Source organism: Equus quagga, chromosome 14, assembly GCF_021613505.1.
Source record: "Equus quagga isolate Etosha38 chromosome 14, UCLA_HA_Equagga_1.0, whole genome shotgun sequence".
NCBI lineage: Eukaryota > Metazoa > Chordata > Mammalia > Perissodactyla > Equidae > Equus > Equus quagga.
Window position 1 is genome coordinate 91,405,578 of NC_060280.1, and position 15,138 is coordinate 91,420,715.

The 15,138-nt window shown below is 61.3% G+C and overlaps 2 protein-coding genes across 2 annotated transcripts; both read left to right on the forward strand.

The window, feature by feature from the left end:
* Position 1: 1 nt before the first annotated feature.
* On the forward strand, positions 2–7,045 carry KANK3 (KN motif and ankyrin repeat domains 3; the record flags this gene model as incomplete). Its single annotated transcript, XM_046638310.1, has 9 exons — positions 2–1,022; positions 1,101–1,200; positions 1,391–1,621; positions 1,723–1,807; positions 2,277–2,493; positions 5,410–5,555; positions 5,680–5,880; positions 5,968–6,066; positions 6,790–7,045. Coding segments are annotated over 9 exons (2,178 nt in total), but the record flags the coding sequence as incomplete, so codon positions are not given.
* Positions 7,046–8,320: 1,275 nt separating this feature from the next.
* Positions 8,321–13,957, forward strand: NDUFA7 (NADH:ubiquinone oxidoreductase subunit A7). The gene is made up of 4 exons (XM_046685631.1): positions 8,321–8,467; positions 8,948–8,997; positions 11,351–11,500; positions 13,748–13,957. The coding sequence occupies exons 1-4, from the start codon at positions 8,417–8,419 to the stop codon at positions 13,836–13,838; spliced, it is 342 nt and encodes a 113-aa protein (XP_046541587.1). The 5' UTR covers positions 8,321–8,416; the 3' UTR covers positions 13,839–13,957.
* The last annotated feature ends 1,181 nt before the right edge of the window (positions 13,958–15,138 follow it).

Genomic DNA, 15,138 nt, shown 5'->3' on the forward strand with positions numbered 1-15,138 from the left:
CAGTGACGACGGGGCAGCGTCGGGCGCGCTCTCCCCCGGCGCGGCCTCGGGGCTCCCGCGGCAGCCACTGTCGCCGCGCGCACCCGTGCGCAACCCGCGCGTCGAGCACACGCTCCTGGAGACCAGCCGGCGGCTGGAGCTGGCGCAGGCGCACGAGCGTGGGTCCGGCCGCAGCAGCCCCGCCCCCGGCCCCGCCCCCAACCCCGCCCCCGCCTCGCCGGGCCCCGCGCAGCTGCAGCTGGTGCGCGAGCAGATGGCCGCGGCGCTGCGGCGCCTGCGCGAGCTCGAGGACCAGGCGCGCGCGCTGCCCGAGTTGCAGGAGCAGGTGCGCGCGCTGCGTGCGGAGAAGGCGCGGCTGCTGGCGGGGCGCGGGCCGGCCGAGCCCGACGGGGAGGCCGAGGCGCGCCCGGACAAGCTCGCTCAGCTGCGGCGGCTCACCGAGCGCCTGGCCACCTCCGAGCGCGGCGTCCGCGCCAGGCCCGGCGCCCGGGCTGACGGCCCCGACGGGTCGGCTTCGAGGCGCAGCGAGGGCGCGCCCCAGGTCCTCGACGGGGCGGACGGGATCCCCGACGGAGCGCCGCAGACGCGGGAGGCGAGCGCCCAGGCCGTGCCGGAGATTCAAGAGGCGGGCGCCCAGGCCGTGCCAGAGACCCGGGAGGCCGGCGTGGAGGCAGCTCCCGAGACTGTCGAGGCGGACGCGTGGGTGACCGAGGCGCTGCTGGGGCTGCCCGCGGCCGCCGAGCGCGAGCTGGAGCTCATGCGCACCAGCCTGGAGCACCAGCGCGGGGTGAGCGAGCTCCTGCGGGGCCGGCTGCGCGAGCTGCAGGAGGCCCGCGAGGCTGCCGAGGAGGAGGCGGCGGCAGCGGCAGCGGCTCAGCCTCAGCCGCGCGAGGCTGCCACCCAGACCCCGTGGGCTTGTGTCGAGAAGGCCACGCAGACAGAGCCCCCCGAAGAGGCCCCTTCCCTGACGCAGGAGAGCCCGCCCAGCCCCACGGATGGGGACAGAGCCGTGGCCCCCGCCGGTGAGTCCCGACCCCTCGCTGAGCCCTGGCTTGCTGGCCTCCGGACTCGAACTCAGTGTCCTCATCTGCTCCCATCAGGCGTCCTCAAATCCATCATGAAGAGGAGAGACGGTACACCTGGCGCCCAATCCAGCCCAGGTCCCAAGAGCCTGCAGTTTGTTGGGGTCCTCAACGGAGAGTGAGCACTTTCCCCTCCCCGTGGCAGCATCTGCGGGAACACGGACTGGGGTTTGAATCCGAGCTCTGCCCCGCGCTCGCACGTGTCGGCAAACCTCATCTGTAAAATGGGGACGGCCACTCCCACCTCGCAGGACTCCAGAAGGAGCCCCCAGGGGAGGCTCAGTAGACGCCTCCCACCCTGCCCCCAGGTACGAGAGCTCCTCCAGCGAGGACGACACTGACAGCGACAGCGAGGACGGCGCTGCCGAGCCCCCAAGGAACCGCTCCTCGGGCTCCGGGGAAGACAGCAGCGGGGGATCCGACTCGGGCACCCCCGGGCCTCCCAGCAGCGGGGATGTCCAGGACCCCGAGGCGGAGGCGGAGGCGGCGGCGACGGAGCCTGAGCCTGAGCCTGAGCCTCAGCTGGGTGCACAGGGCAGGTGAGCGGCGCCGGCGACCCGGCGTGGGGACGGCTGCTCTCTTTCCCGTCCCCGCGGCCCAGGCTCCAGACCCCTCCTGAGCATCTCCTGCTCCTCGGTAGGTGCGAGCTGAGCCCCCGATTGCGGGAGGCGTGCGCAGCGCTGCTCCGGCAGCTGAGCCGGCCCCGCGGAGTGGCCCGCGACAGCGTGAGTGCCGGGAGAGGCCTTCACTGATGGAGTCGTGGGCCCCACCCGGGACCTCCCCTGACGCCCTCTTAAGGAAGCAGTCGAGTTTCCCAGAGTTGGGGGGGCCCCATGTGCCATCCCCTCGCGCCAGAGACCGACACCGATCCCAGGCTCTCCAAAGGGATCTCCGCCCCAGGACCCCGCTGATCTTTCCCTGGTGCCACGAAAGGGGCCCGCCCCAGCACGACCCACGCCCCAGCCCCACGCCCGCACTCCGCCTTCCTCCACTTCAGGTTCTCCCTCAGGCTCTTCCCTAGAAAGGGAGGACCCTGTCCCTCGAGCCCTGGACCCGCACTGACTACTCCCTCCTCGGGAGGGGTGCCATCCCATGGGTACCCAGGGGCCCCCTTAGACAAGCAAGGACCGTCCTCCCGTGCCTGGATTCCCAGCCCCACCCCCGTCCCTGACACCTTTCCCCCTGTCCCCGCAGGGCGCGGCGCGCCTGGTGGCCCAGGAGTGGTTTCGAGTGTCGAGCCAGCGGCGCTCTCAGGCGGAGCCCGTGGCCGGGGTGCTGGGCGCGGTGGCGCGCCTGGGACCTGAGCTGCTGGCGCACGTGGTGAACCTGGCGGATGGCAACGGGAACACTGCCCTGCACTACAGCGTGTCCCATGGGAACCTGGCCATCTCCAGCTTGCTGCTGGATACCGGTCAGCGCCTTCCTCCGGGGTTACAGGGTCCCTCCTGGATGGGTCGCCAAGGGCCTTTTGAGCTCTGTCCTGAGCCGCCTCTCATTTTGCAGGGGGTGGGAATACCTGGCTTGGGGATTAGGTAGACTGCATCGAGGGGCCTCCCACCAGCCTTAGCTTCCTCATCTGGGAAGTGGGGTGCAATGCCTCCCTCCTGGGGCAGCTGACACGTGTAGAACAGTGGCAGGCACGTGGTAGGAGGTCAGTCGATGCTCACCATGCCTCCTGTCCGTGGATCTTCAGCCCTGGCGCTCACCTCCTTCCTGGCCGCAGTGTGCAGCCGCTCACCTCTCCAGCCTTGGGGGAGGTGCTCATTGATCAGGACTCTGACTACCCTCCCCCGCTGGGGGGCTGCATCCTGTCCTTCACCCCCAGTTCTGCATCAGCTCCATTTCACGCATTTCTGTCACTTGCCTCCTGCTTGCGCGTCCCGTCTCCACTTTCCCCGTTCTGGAGCAGAGATGCACACACCCAGGTGTTGCTGAGCGCACCGACATGCACTGAGGGCCCACTAGGTACCATGGCAGTGCCAGGGGTGGGCCGCCCACATACGGCTGCTTTCCCCATGGGACTCAGAGCAGAGGGGCCAGTGGACAGTAGACAAACCGACTGCCCGCCAAGAGCCCTCTTCAGGTCCCACTGTTGTGTGTCCCGTCCGTCCCCGCTCCCCCTCCCCCCAAACACACGGTTCCACCCATCCCTGCAGGTCTTGGTGACTTGGGGATGCGGACAGCGGCTCTGGGCTGGACAGGGAGCTGGGGTTTGGGAGAGGGGACGATGCACCAGTTTGAAAGGGTTCCTGGGCGTCTCCTGCCTTAAAGGGGCTGCAGACCGGGGCTGTGACAGGTCCGGTTATTCTGTGTTCCAACCCCCAGGTGGCTCCAACTTCCCAGACCTTGCCCTCGGCCTTCTGGTTCTCACCTCGACATCCTCTCTGCCCCTACCTGTGTGCTGCCATGTCGACCTGGCCGCCCCCGCCCCGGGCTGTTTCTTCTTTTATCTTCCTGGAACGCAGGGCCTGGATGTGGCTGTGTCCCCTCCTTGCTCTGTATCTCTACTTCCAGACCTTTTCCTCTCCTCCCTCAACCCCACCTTGGAGCCTCTTACTGATCAGACTGCTGCCCTCTCCGCCCCTTCTTCTGGCTTCTCGCTCTGGCCTCGAGGCATGCTTCCCTCGTTTCTTGCATTTGAGCTCTTGGCCGGCTCTCCTCTCCAGCCTAATGCTCACCAGCTCCAGCATCCTCATCACGACCCCTCCAGTTGGAGAGCTTCTCAGTTCCTCGACCTGCGTCGCCCCCTTCACCTCGACCTCTGCCCTACATCAGCCTTGCACTTAGGTCACCCCAATACCATGATGGCGCCATAACCATGTCCCCTCCATACGCTCACTTCCTAGCACCTGCCTTCTCAACTCTCACCTCCCAACGTCTCAACTCGCTGTCTTCCGTTGCCCTTGGACCTTACGGGACCGTCATCCATTGCTCCCACTCCATCTCGCTGCCCCCCCGCCCCTTGCCTCCTTGCTCGCCCTCTGGCCTGTCATGACCTACTTTCATGTGTCCCTCCCTCAGCTCACCAGACTTGCCTGGCAGACCCCAGCATGGCACACAGTAGACACTCAAGTGTTTGTTGAGCGAATGTGTGGGCTTTCACGGATGGCCGTGTGTGCATGTGCGTGGGGAGAGGGAGAGTGGAGACGGACAATTATCAAGTAAAAACACAAAATGACTTCACAATGGTGGGGGACCTGGCATTCAACAGTCTAGTGAATGCAGTCTGTACACAGCCAGGGGCCGTGAGGGAGGGCCAGGATGTGAGAGAACTGATCCCAGAGGAAAGTGAGCTGAGGCTGTGCCCTGTCCTGAAGGACGGCCAGCAGTCCCCAGCCTGCGTCCGTTTCCTGGCAGCTGTAAGGCAGCCCGGCAGTGTGGGCAGCTAACAGAGAAGTTCTTCTTCTGGCCCTTCTGGAGGCCGCAAGGCCGAAATCACGGTGTTGGCGGGGTTGGTTCCTTCTTGGGCCTCAGACGGAGGATCTGCCCGTGCCTTTCTCCCAGCTCCTGGCGGGGCCAGCGACCCCGCGTGGTCCCTGGTGGTTGACGGGCACTTAGCTCTTCTCTGCCTTCGTCATCACGTGGTGTTCTGGTCGTCTCTATGCCTCGTCTTCTAAGGACACCCGTCCTATGGGATTAGGGCCTGCCGTAATGACCTCATCCTACCCTCCTTACATTTCCAAAGACCCTATTTCCAATTAAGGTCACATTCGCTAGGGTTACTTTTTTGGGGACACAATTCAATCTAACACAGGCTTGGGGTGAAACAATTCCAGAAGGAACAGGAGTTAGACAACAGAGAGCCTCAGAGACCATGTAGATAACGGCCTGTACTCTGGGAGCGATGAGGAGACACATGGTTTTAAATAGATGACTGGCCAGATTTCTTTTGATCTGCTGCATGGAACCTGGAGTGGATTGTGACACCAGGGTGGCCCAGCTGGCAGTTATCTAGGGGAGCAATGTTGGTGGCTTGGTGGGTAGGAGGTATGAAGACAGAAACGTCATTTATTCAATCAACAAACATTTACTGAGGACTTACGTGCTAGGTATTGTTCTAGGTACTGGGGGTACAGCAGCGAACAAGACCAAGTCCCCAAACCAGTGTGAAGTAGGGAGGTGAGGGAAGGCTTCACCAGTGGAGATCTGAGCAGTACCTGAAGGTCAGGTCCACTGGGAAGAGCGCCTTGCAGGCAGAGGAGACAGTAAATCATGACCCAGGGTGACCACTCCTCTTACATGGCTACTGAACCCGAGGCTTGGGGAGAAATGAGCAGACCAGGTTGGGGTGTTGGCTTCTGGGTGGACTGACCCCCTTCTCTCCCAGGGGTCTGTGACGTTGACCGCCAGAACCGAGCCGGCTACTCGGCTCTCATGCTGGCTGCGCTCACCTCCGTGGGGAGGGAAGAGGAGGACATGGCTGTGGTCCAGAGACTCTTCCACATGGGCAACGTCAATGCCAAGGCCAGCCAGGTGTGTGCACACCCCCTCCCTGGCTTTGAATCCAGGGGTCACTTCCACTTCGGGAGCCCACCCATCTCTGACCTCCCTTCCCTGAGCCCACCTCAGCCCTGTCCCCTTCTCCCCAACTCCTCAGACGGGGCAGACGGCCCTCATGCTCGCCATCAGCCATGGCCGCCAGGACATGGTGGCGGCCCTGCTGGCGTGTGGGGCAGATGTGAACGCACAGGACGCAGATGGGGCCACAGCACTGATGTGCGCCAGTGAATATGGGCGCCTGGACATGGTCCAGTTGCTGCTGGCCCAGCCAGGCTGCGACCCTGCCCTCCTGGACAATGTGAGCCACCGTGGGGCTGCTGGGGGAGGGGGTTGGCGGGGCACCTGTGCTTGGTTCAGGGACCTGACTGTCCTCCTTGTTTCTCAGGAGGGCACCAGTGCCCTGGCCATGGCCCTGGAGGCCGAGCAGGATGAGGTTGCCGCTCTGCTGCACACCCACCTGAGCTCGGGTCAGGCTGGTCCCCTGGTGAGTGCAGGGCTGCACACCTGGGGCTGGGGAGGACACCAAGTGTGCCCCCGGGAGGAGCTCTGGTGGTGGGGAACCTGGGTCTGAAGTCTGCTGTGGGGCTAGAATTTGACGTTCAACCTGCAGGTCATCCCTGAGGTAGACACATGCCCGCCTTAGAGGCCAGGGCCTGAGGCCTCCAGAGGAGAAGTGGGTAGGATCAGCGTAGAGGTGTGAGACCTCGCTCAGACCCTCCAGTGAGGGGACTCCTGTTCCTGCCCCCAGGGGTCTCCAAGCAAAGGAATAGGGCCCCTTTGGAGTTGGGCAGGGAGCGGGGAGGAGGACACGGGCTCCGCGCAAGCCAGAGCTTCAGGAGGGCAGACTGGCCGAGCCTGCCAGCTGCAGAGGGAGGGCCGGCTGGGAGCAGAGGGCTCAGGCTGCCCCCCAGGTGAGGAAGCTTCTATTCAAGAACCAAGCGCCAGACTGCTCTCAGCACAGTCCTAACCACGCTCACCCATCCGCTCAGCGTGTCCGTCCTGTGCTCTCCTGCAGAGACGGGGCGGGCGGCGTGAGTCACGCCCAGCCAGCCTAGCTCTGCAGTAGGGAGTGGGCTCCTCCTCAGGCACAGCCACAGTGCAGGGAAGCAAGACCCCCACTATGAGAAACACCCCCAGGTCTGAGGGGGCTGAAACCCACGGAGACTGTGATCTGTGACATGACTACCCCCCACCTCTCTCTCACCAGCCGGCCCCTGACTCCCCTGCGGCCGAGCCTAGTGGAGGAGGCGGCAGTGACAATGGAGAGGACCCCCAGCCTCAGTGAGCTACCTGGCACACTGGACCAGAAAGCGGGGAGAGACCTTTCGCTCCCCCACCTGGGCTTCTGAGGCACAGCAGGGGCCAGCGTGGACCAGCAAGGTGGGGCAGGGGCTGAGGAATGACAGAGCCCCTAGGCCACCCACTCCCCCAACCTCCTTTCCTAATAAAGCATTCCCCGCTCAGCTTGTGTCTTGTTTGGGGGTCACCCATAAACACGAGATTCCCCTTCCTCAAAAAAAGGTGCCCTGTTGGGTAAGACCCACCCCAGGTTTCCAGAGCATCAAGGGCCAGTAACCCCTGAAAAACCCCAATGGAAGATTTTACAAGCCTAGTGACAACCCAGACAAAAACCCGAGTATACATATAATATCGGCACTTTATTAACAGTCGTAGGTCATCCCCGTGGGCCAAGCGGTAGAACTCCGGTTCATCTAGGACCCTGTAAATAGACCCAAGCATGAGATGGTGACATCTCCCCTTGCCCATCTCCCCGGAAACGGCAAGCTCCGTTGTCTTGCCAAACTCAGCAGACCCTTTCTACGCGCCCCCAGCCCCGTGGGCTTGGCTAAGCCTCCCTTGCACCAAGCAAGCGTCTCACAGGGGTCTGCTCTTTGCCACTCCAGTCCTGCAGGCACCAACCGCATGTTCAGCGCAGCCTCCGGGCCTCTCGCTCTGACTCCAACAGGGTGAGCACGTCGCCCTCGCGCACGGGGCCTTTCACGTTGCGGATGATGGAGCGGCTCGTGTCGTCCATAAATTCCACGCGCACCTACGGGGTGGGAAGGAGTCAGGGCCGGCCACGAACTGGCAGCGCACTTGGATTCTCAGGGGACGTGTCGGGGCCGGCCGAGAGATACCTAAAGAGAACTGCGGCCGGGAGAGAAGCTGAAGAAAGCTGAGACATAGAGAGCAAAGCTCTCCAGCGCCAGAAGCAGCCACCGGGGGTGGGGGGACAACAACTGCAGCCCTGGGCCCGTTGGAGACCGGAGCGCAATCGGAAGGAGGTGGAGCCACACAGTGGTCGCGGGGGCGGGCTAAGGCACGAGGAGGGACGCCGGGGCTCAGACCCGGTCGGCAGGACCTCGGACCCTCCGGGAGCCCGGGGATAAGAGGGACGTCCGTTCCGAGATTCCAGCCGGCAGCGCCTGGAGCACGAAGGGGATCATCCTTAGGGGCTCAGACCCCGGAGCGCCCCCAGCCGCTCACCTGCGTGCACTGTCCCTGCGAGCCGGTCCTGCCCAGCACCTTGGTGACCTGGCGGAGACAAGCTGGGGTCAGACCAGGCGGGCCCGGTCCCCCGAACCTCTCTTTCCTCACCCCGGCGCCCAAGTCCGAGCCCTCGCCTCACCCTGGCCAGTTTGATGGGCTGCACGCGACTCGTGTCCATGATGGCGGCGCGGCGGCGGTCGGGAGGAGAGGAGTCACGTGCTTCGGGGAGAGTTTTTATACTGCGTCCTAGCCCCGCCCACTAAACCTCTCGCGAGACCAGCCGCACCCTTCCCAGCAACCCCCGCGGCGGAGACGTCACTGGCGCCCTTCAGCGCGGACGGAAGATGGCGTCCGCTACCCGCTTCATCCAGCGGCTGCGGAACTGGGCATCCGGGGTGCGCGGGGCGGGAGGGGCCGCCCTGGGGGGCTGCGGGCTCCATGCGCCCCGGACCCGCTCCCGCCCGCTCCTCACCTCCCTCCTGCTCCCCAGGGCCCGAGGGCCCTAGTGCCGAGATCCCCCAAGGCCGGACCCCTCGCTCAGCCCGGGACCCCCAATGGTGACCCCTTCGGCCTGGGACACACCCACCTCCACCCCAGCCCTTGACCTTCCCTTGGCCGGGGACCCACTCAGGCCTGAGGTGTCCCTACTGCCGGGCCTTCTTAGACTTGTGGCCCGGGTCCCCGGCTTTCCTTTCCAGCCCCATCTCCCTGTCCACACTGGCCCGTGTTCCTGCCCCGGTTGCCCATCTCCCTGCCCCGCTTGCCCATCGCTGGCCTTCCCTTCCCTTGTCCACCCCGGGCTGCCCCTGTTCTCTCGCCCCCTCCTCTCCTGGGCTGCCCTCCTGGCTGACCGCCTTCCTCTCCTCCTCCCACAGCAAAACTTGCAGGCGAAGCTGCAGCTGCGCTACCAGGAGATCTCCAAGCGGTGAGCCCGCCCCGCTCGCTGCCCGGACTCCGGCCCTGTCCTGTCCTCCCTCCAGCAAAAACAAAATCCGCGTTCCTTTAGACCCCTGGAGCGCTGGGCCGGGATCCTGCCTCCAGCCCCGTGGCAGGTCTGGAGGCGGAGGTTTGCCTTCAACCTTGCTGGACTCTCTCGGAGACGGCTGCTCGTGCAACAGCCGGGCTGGGCGTGAATTCTGGGTGGGAATCGTGTGCAGATGTGCGGCCCTCAGGGTGGCCCCAAGCCACACTGGAAAAACGTGGAGGCTCGGAGGGACTCAGTCATTGGCTTAAAGTCGCTCAGAAGCTAGAAAGGGACAGCTGGGGTTTGAACCCAGAAGTATCGTTGATTTCAAACTCACTGACGTCCAAAAATGAGTTGATATTTACAAGCCCCTGCCATGTCCTCAGCCTTGGGGACACCAGCGGGAACAAGAAAAGTTGTTATCCTCACTCCTTGCATGGAGGTCAGGTCCTAGGGAGAGAGAAACATAGTCGGGAATTAAATACAGCAGGTAAAAAAAAAAAAAGGTGGTTCTGGAATGCTGCGAAGACAAAACAGAATGAATGAGAGTAGCTGAGGGTGGCTCCCTCAGGTCACATGGTCAGGAAAGGTCTTTTTTTTCAGAGATTGACATTTGAGTCTCCTGAATGAGGAGAAGGAGGCAAAGGATAATTATTGAAAAGACATTCTGGGCAGAAAGCGCCCAGGTTTGCGTCCCCAAAAAGCCAGAAATGGAAAGGAGAGCAGGGTGGCTGGAACACAGGGAGGTGACGGGGTGGATGTCCACACAGGTGGGAGGGCCAGGCAGAGGTGAGGCAGCTACGGAGGGTCAGCCTGAAAGGAGGAAAAATCGCGTTAAAATAGGCACATTCGCGTGAATGCCTACATGTTGCACTGATTCCAAATATCAAAAGTTTCAAATGCCTTTTCCATGCCGGCTAGTTGCGGGGCCAGTGGAGGAACCGCTTTTCTGAAATTTTCACCTTTAACGGCGCCCCCTAGTGGTTCATCTGGGCGTTTCTGTCGGGCGCTGGTTCTTTTGACCTGTGCTAGGTTGTAACAAGTTTTGGCCTGGTCTTCAGAGGGTCGTCTCTGCACTCCAGGGCTTAAGCAGATTCTGACTTTCACACGGGATGTTACTTTTAATGTTAAATTTTGAAACTTTATTTTTATCTTATTTCTCATCTTTTTATACAATGACGATCACTTTGTTTAAAGAAAAACTGAAATCCTGGCAAGACGGTTACCAGACTAAAAAGTTATTTAAAAACATGGTTGAGGGGCCGGCCTGATGGCATAGTGGTTAAGTTGGTGCACTCCACTTCAGTGGCCTGGGGTTCACTGGTTCGGATCCCAGGCGTGGACTGCCACACATTCCTCAAGCCATGCTGTGGCAGCATCCCACATACAAAATAGAGGAAGATTGGCTCAGATGTTGGCTCAGTGACAATCTTCCTCAAGCAAAAAGAGGAAGATTGGCAACAGATGTTAGCTCAGGGCCAATCTTCCTCACCAAAAACAAAAGAATAAAGAAAAAAAAAAGTTGATTGAAAACCTGATCTGTTAATGACTTTTTCCTGTCTTTTCTGCCCTCCCTCTTTGCTGTGTTTTCCAGGGAAGCTCCTCTTTTGTTTTGAGGTTAACATTTCCTTCTCAGGCCTCTTTGTAGATGCACCCCCGGGTTTAGCCCAAGCCGGACACGGCTCTGTGCACCCCCACCCTGGCTGCTGCGACCAGGAGCTGGCAGGAAATGCAGAGGCCTGGGAGGCTCAGAGGACAAGAGCCTCTTTGAGTAAGAAGCTTTGATCCCAGCAGGCTACTCCAGAGAGTTCCTGAGATAACAGGGCATGCTGGGGTCCTGCAGCCTGGCTTTTGGGGACAAAGCCCCTCAGAATGAGCTAAGTCTGGGACTCCCACCCACCAGTGTCTAGGGGGTGGGCAGCACCTCAGCCCCCAGCCTCTTCATTTCCTGAGCACCTGCAGGTGGAAGGGAGGCCAGCAGCCAAGCTCTGGGCTGTGGGGGGTGGGAACAGGCCTGGGTGCCCAGCCAGAAGGTCCTCCACACCCACCACATTGGGGGCAGCTGGGGGACTTGCGGTGGGGCAGACCCAGGCCTTGCCTTCCCGCACCTTCACATCCAGAGCAGGAGCTGCCACCTGCTTCTGGGCCCCACACCCTCCCCAGTTATACATCCATGACAGTGCCCCAAGGGCAACCCCTGGCCTGCAGCCTGGGCCCAGGGCTGCCAACCCCGAGTCTTGTGACTGAGGTGCTGGGCCCGTGCCAGCCCAGCCGGCTGTTGGTTTGCTTCAAGGCCACTTTTCTTTTTCCTTAGAACTCAGCCTGCTCCCAAGCTGCCTGTGGGCCCCAGCCACAAGCTCTCCCACAATTACTACTGCACTCGAGATGGCCGCCGGGAAGCCGTGCCACCCTCCATCGTCATGTCCTCACAGAAGGTGCTGGCGTCAGGCAAGCCAGCAGAGAGGTGAGGACCCCACCACAGCCCTGCGACCAGCCCGTCTCCTGCTGGTGCTTTTCCAGGTCCCGTTTATTGGGCATCAGCTGGATCAGCAACAGTGCTGCGGGGGCCGTTGGTGCACGGGCTCATTCAATCTCCAGCCAACCCGGGGCTGGGGTTAGGGCCTCAGCCAGTGGTGGGTTTCCTGCAAAGCAGACAAAGCTCCAGGGTCCCTTCCAGGGTCCTAGGACAAGCCCAGGCCTGGTTGTTTTTATGATTTTTGGTCTTTTTGTTTTTTTTTTTTTTGAGGAAGATTAGCCCTGAGCTAACATCTGCTGCCAATCCTCCTCTTTTTGCTGAGGAAGACTGGCCCTGAGCTCACATCCGTGCCCATCTTCCTCTACTTTATCAGGCTGGGCCCTAATTTTGTATTCTTAGAGAATTGCATTAACCTCAGGCCCCTCAAGAGGCAGGTTGGCCCCTGGCTTCAGCTGCCTTCTCTTAATCAAACGGGAATAATAGTAGTTTCTCCTTTAGAGAGTTCTGCTGTGACAGAACCACAGACCGGTGGCTCATAAACAACTGGAACTTATTTCTCACAGATTTGGAGGCTGGGAAGTCCAAGATCAAGGCACCTGCAGGGGCCGGCCCAGTGGCGCATCGGTTATGTGCGCACATTCCGCTTCAGCGGCCCGGGGTTCGCCGGTTGGGGTCCCAGGTGCTGACTTAGCACCACTTGGCAATAAGCCATGCTGTGGCAGGCGTCCCACATATAAAGTAGAGGAAGACGGGCACGGATGTTAGTCCAGGGCCAGGCTTCCTCAGCAAAAAGAGGAGAATTGGCAGCAGTTAGCTCAGGGCTAATCTTCCTCAAAAAAAAAAAAAAGGCACCTGCAGATTCGATGTCTGGCACCTTCTCACTGTGTGCTTACATGGTGGAAGGGGCAGGGAGCTCTCGGGGGCCCCCTTTATAAGGGCGCTGATCCCATTCCCAAGGGCCCCCCCCCCCCATGACCTCATCGCCTCCCAGAGGCCCCAGCTCCTAACCCCATCGCCTTGGGGCACAGGGTTTCAGCAGATGGATTTTGAGAGGACACAGACATTCAGCCCACAGGGGAGTTGTTATGAGGATTAATCCTCATCACTAATATTTGGAAGCTCTTAGATTAGAGTCCGTGGCATGTCTGTCATCTAATAACTTCACAAGTTAGGCAGTGATGGCTGCCATTGCCAAAGAAGAAATCAAGGCACAGAGAGACCAAGTGACTTGCCTGGGTCACACAGCCAGTGGAGAGCAGAAGTGGGATCTCACACCATTTTGCCCAGACCCCAGTGGTGTCTGGGATCTGCAGCCGATTCACCATGCCGTCTTGGGCCAGACTTTGAGCCTTCCTGAGCCTCGGTTTCCTTATCTGTCAGGTGGGGGCGGTGGGCTTGCAGTGTGATGCCATCTCTTGGTGCTGGGGCCAGGCACGTGCTGTGCAGCTGGACCTCTGAGCACTTGGTGTCGTGGGCTTCAGATTCCCTGGAGTCCAGCCCCGGGCTGTGGCCAGCGCCCCCACAGCCCCTCCCCTGCCCCAGAGACCTCTGCATTTCTGGGGAGGCTGCCTTCTGCCCCTTCCAGCTTCCTTAGGCTCCTGGGAGAGTCAGGGGCACCGGGGGCCTCCTGCAGGACGGGAGCTCCCGCCTGCCTCCTCTCCTTTCTGGCTTGTGTGCAGGGCTCTCCAGCTCTAGGCCCCAGGGGCTCAGGTGGGGGGCACTTGCCTTGGATTTGCTGGCACAGTGTCTCCCTGGGGCTCCCCTCAGGCCACCTCTGGGCCAGGTGGTGTCTTTTTCAATTGCACGTTGACTCTCAGCCCCAAGAGACAAGGCGGGGCCTGGTCTGCCCACGCTGTGCCTGCATGCAGTGCCCGCCGTGGAGCAGGGGACACACGGCGCCTGATGGCGTGGCCCTTCGCCAGCATCCTGTTCTGAGGCAGCAGGAGCCAGGTGCTGGTCCACTCTGGGCCCGAGAGCCAGGGCGGGCTGACAGGGGGTTCACGGGGCTCAGGGCAGAAAGGGGAAGGGGGCTGGCCAGCTCCCAGCAAGAGGCGGCTGACCCTTTGGGGGACCCCATTGGAGGGGTTTGGGCATTCTGAACCCCCCCTGCCCTGGCCTCCAGATCCACAGTCTCAGCGGGCGTGTACCTCCCAGGGGCAGCTGTGGGGTCCCTCAGATGTTTCCACCCTGTTCTTTGGAAACCTGGCCCTAACTAAGGTCTCTTTTCTCCTCCAGCTCGGCCGTGGCAGCCCCTGAGAAGAAGGCAGTGACGCCGGCTCCTCCCTTAAAGAGGTGGGAGCTGTCCCAGGACCAGCCTTACCTGTGACACTGTGCCCTGGGGCACCTGGCTGGGCCCTTGGCTCCACCTGGGTGCTTCCCCTCCTTGGATTCCCTCCGGGGAGAATGTCACCTAATTTATGATAATTATAGCGAGCTGCAGTATCACTTCTGGTTGTACTTTTTTTTTTTTCCTGGGTGAGGAAGATTGGTCCTGAGCTAACACCTGTGCCAGTCTTCCTCTATTTTGTATGTTGGATGCCACCACAGCATGGCTTGTTGAGCGGTGTGTAGGTCCGTGCCCAGGATCCAAACCTGCGAACCCCAGGCTGCTGAAACAGAGCACGCTAACTTAACCACTATGCCACCGGGCCGGCCCCCCATTTTTGCTTTTGAATTGACACCGGCTTACCTGGATCTGTGTGAAGTGGGGGCAGAATCTTCTAACTCCAGCCGTAGTCTAGGGGTGGGGGAGGGGTAGTGGTTCTGGAGCTCCAGGGTGATATGCTGTCACTGGGTGCAGAGATGTCACTGTCCCTTCCCCGAGGGCCTGAGAGTAGTGGGGTGGGTTCCAGGACCTCTGGGTGTTTGTGAGCCCTGACCGTGAAGGACAGCAGGGCTGAACACAAACTGCTCACTTACCCTCTGGATCTCAAGAGCTCCCCGAGCCGTGACTCAGGTGGACATTGGCCAGCAGCCTCCCACTGTGACCACCGCCTGATCCTGGCCACCCTGCAGCTCAGCCGGGAAGGCTCTCCTAGGGCAGGTCAGGAAAGGCCTCCCTGAGCCAGAGACCTGGCAGGGGAGTGAGGACCCTGGTCCCTGTGGAGGAATGAGGAGAGCAAAAGTGGAACAGCAAGTGGCCCGAGTCTGGCTGTAGGAGCGATGGGGAGCCGCGTGGCTGCCCCTTGGAAGAAGCCTGCCACCCTTCAGTAGGTGAAGAGCATCCGCTGTGTGCCCGGAGCCTGTTGAGACTGCCCTGCCCTCGTGTCCCCGGCAGGAGGGAGAGGATGGCTGGGCAGGGTGTGCGGAGGCCACAGAGGGCCAGCCCGGAGAGCTTCAGAGGCCCCAGGCGAGGTGTGCAGGTTTCTCAATAAAGTTTTATGAGCCAGACTTGGAGTTTGGCGCAGGAGTGGAGCAGGGGAGAGGTCTGACACCAGGCACCTTCTGAATGCTTTCTACCCACCGTCCCAGCTCCTGACTGGAGCTGTCCTGTAAGGTCAGAGCTGTTGTCACACCCCCTCCACAGAAGACCTGAGGCTAAGGACATGCTGACAGCTGGCCCGGAACCCAGCGGCTCATGAGTCTGCGCTCAATTACTCCAAGTCCAAGGCGGCTTCAGCTCTCAC

Excerpts from the sequence above, each read along its gene's own strand:
- NDUFA7 (XM_046685631.1), top strand. The coding sequence starts at position 8,417 with ATGGCGTCCGCTACCCGCTTCATCCAGCGGCTGCGGAACTGGGCATCC. Across the intron at positions 8,468-8,947 it reads TGCGGAACTGGGCATCCGGG|CAAAACTTGCAGGCGAAGCT; the intron begins GTGCGCGGGGCG and ends CTCCTCCCACAG. Across the intron at positions 11,501-13,747 it reads TCAGGCAAGCCAGCAGAGAG|CTCGGCCGTGGCAGCCCCTG; the intron begins GTGAGGACCCCA and ends TTTCTCCTCCAG.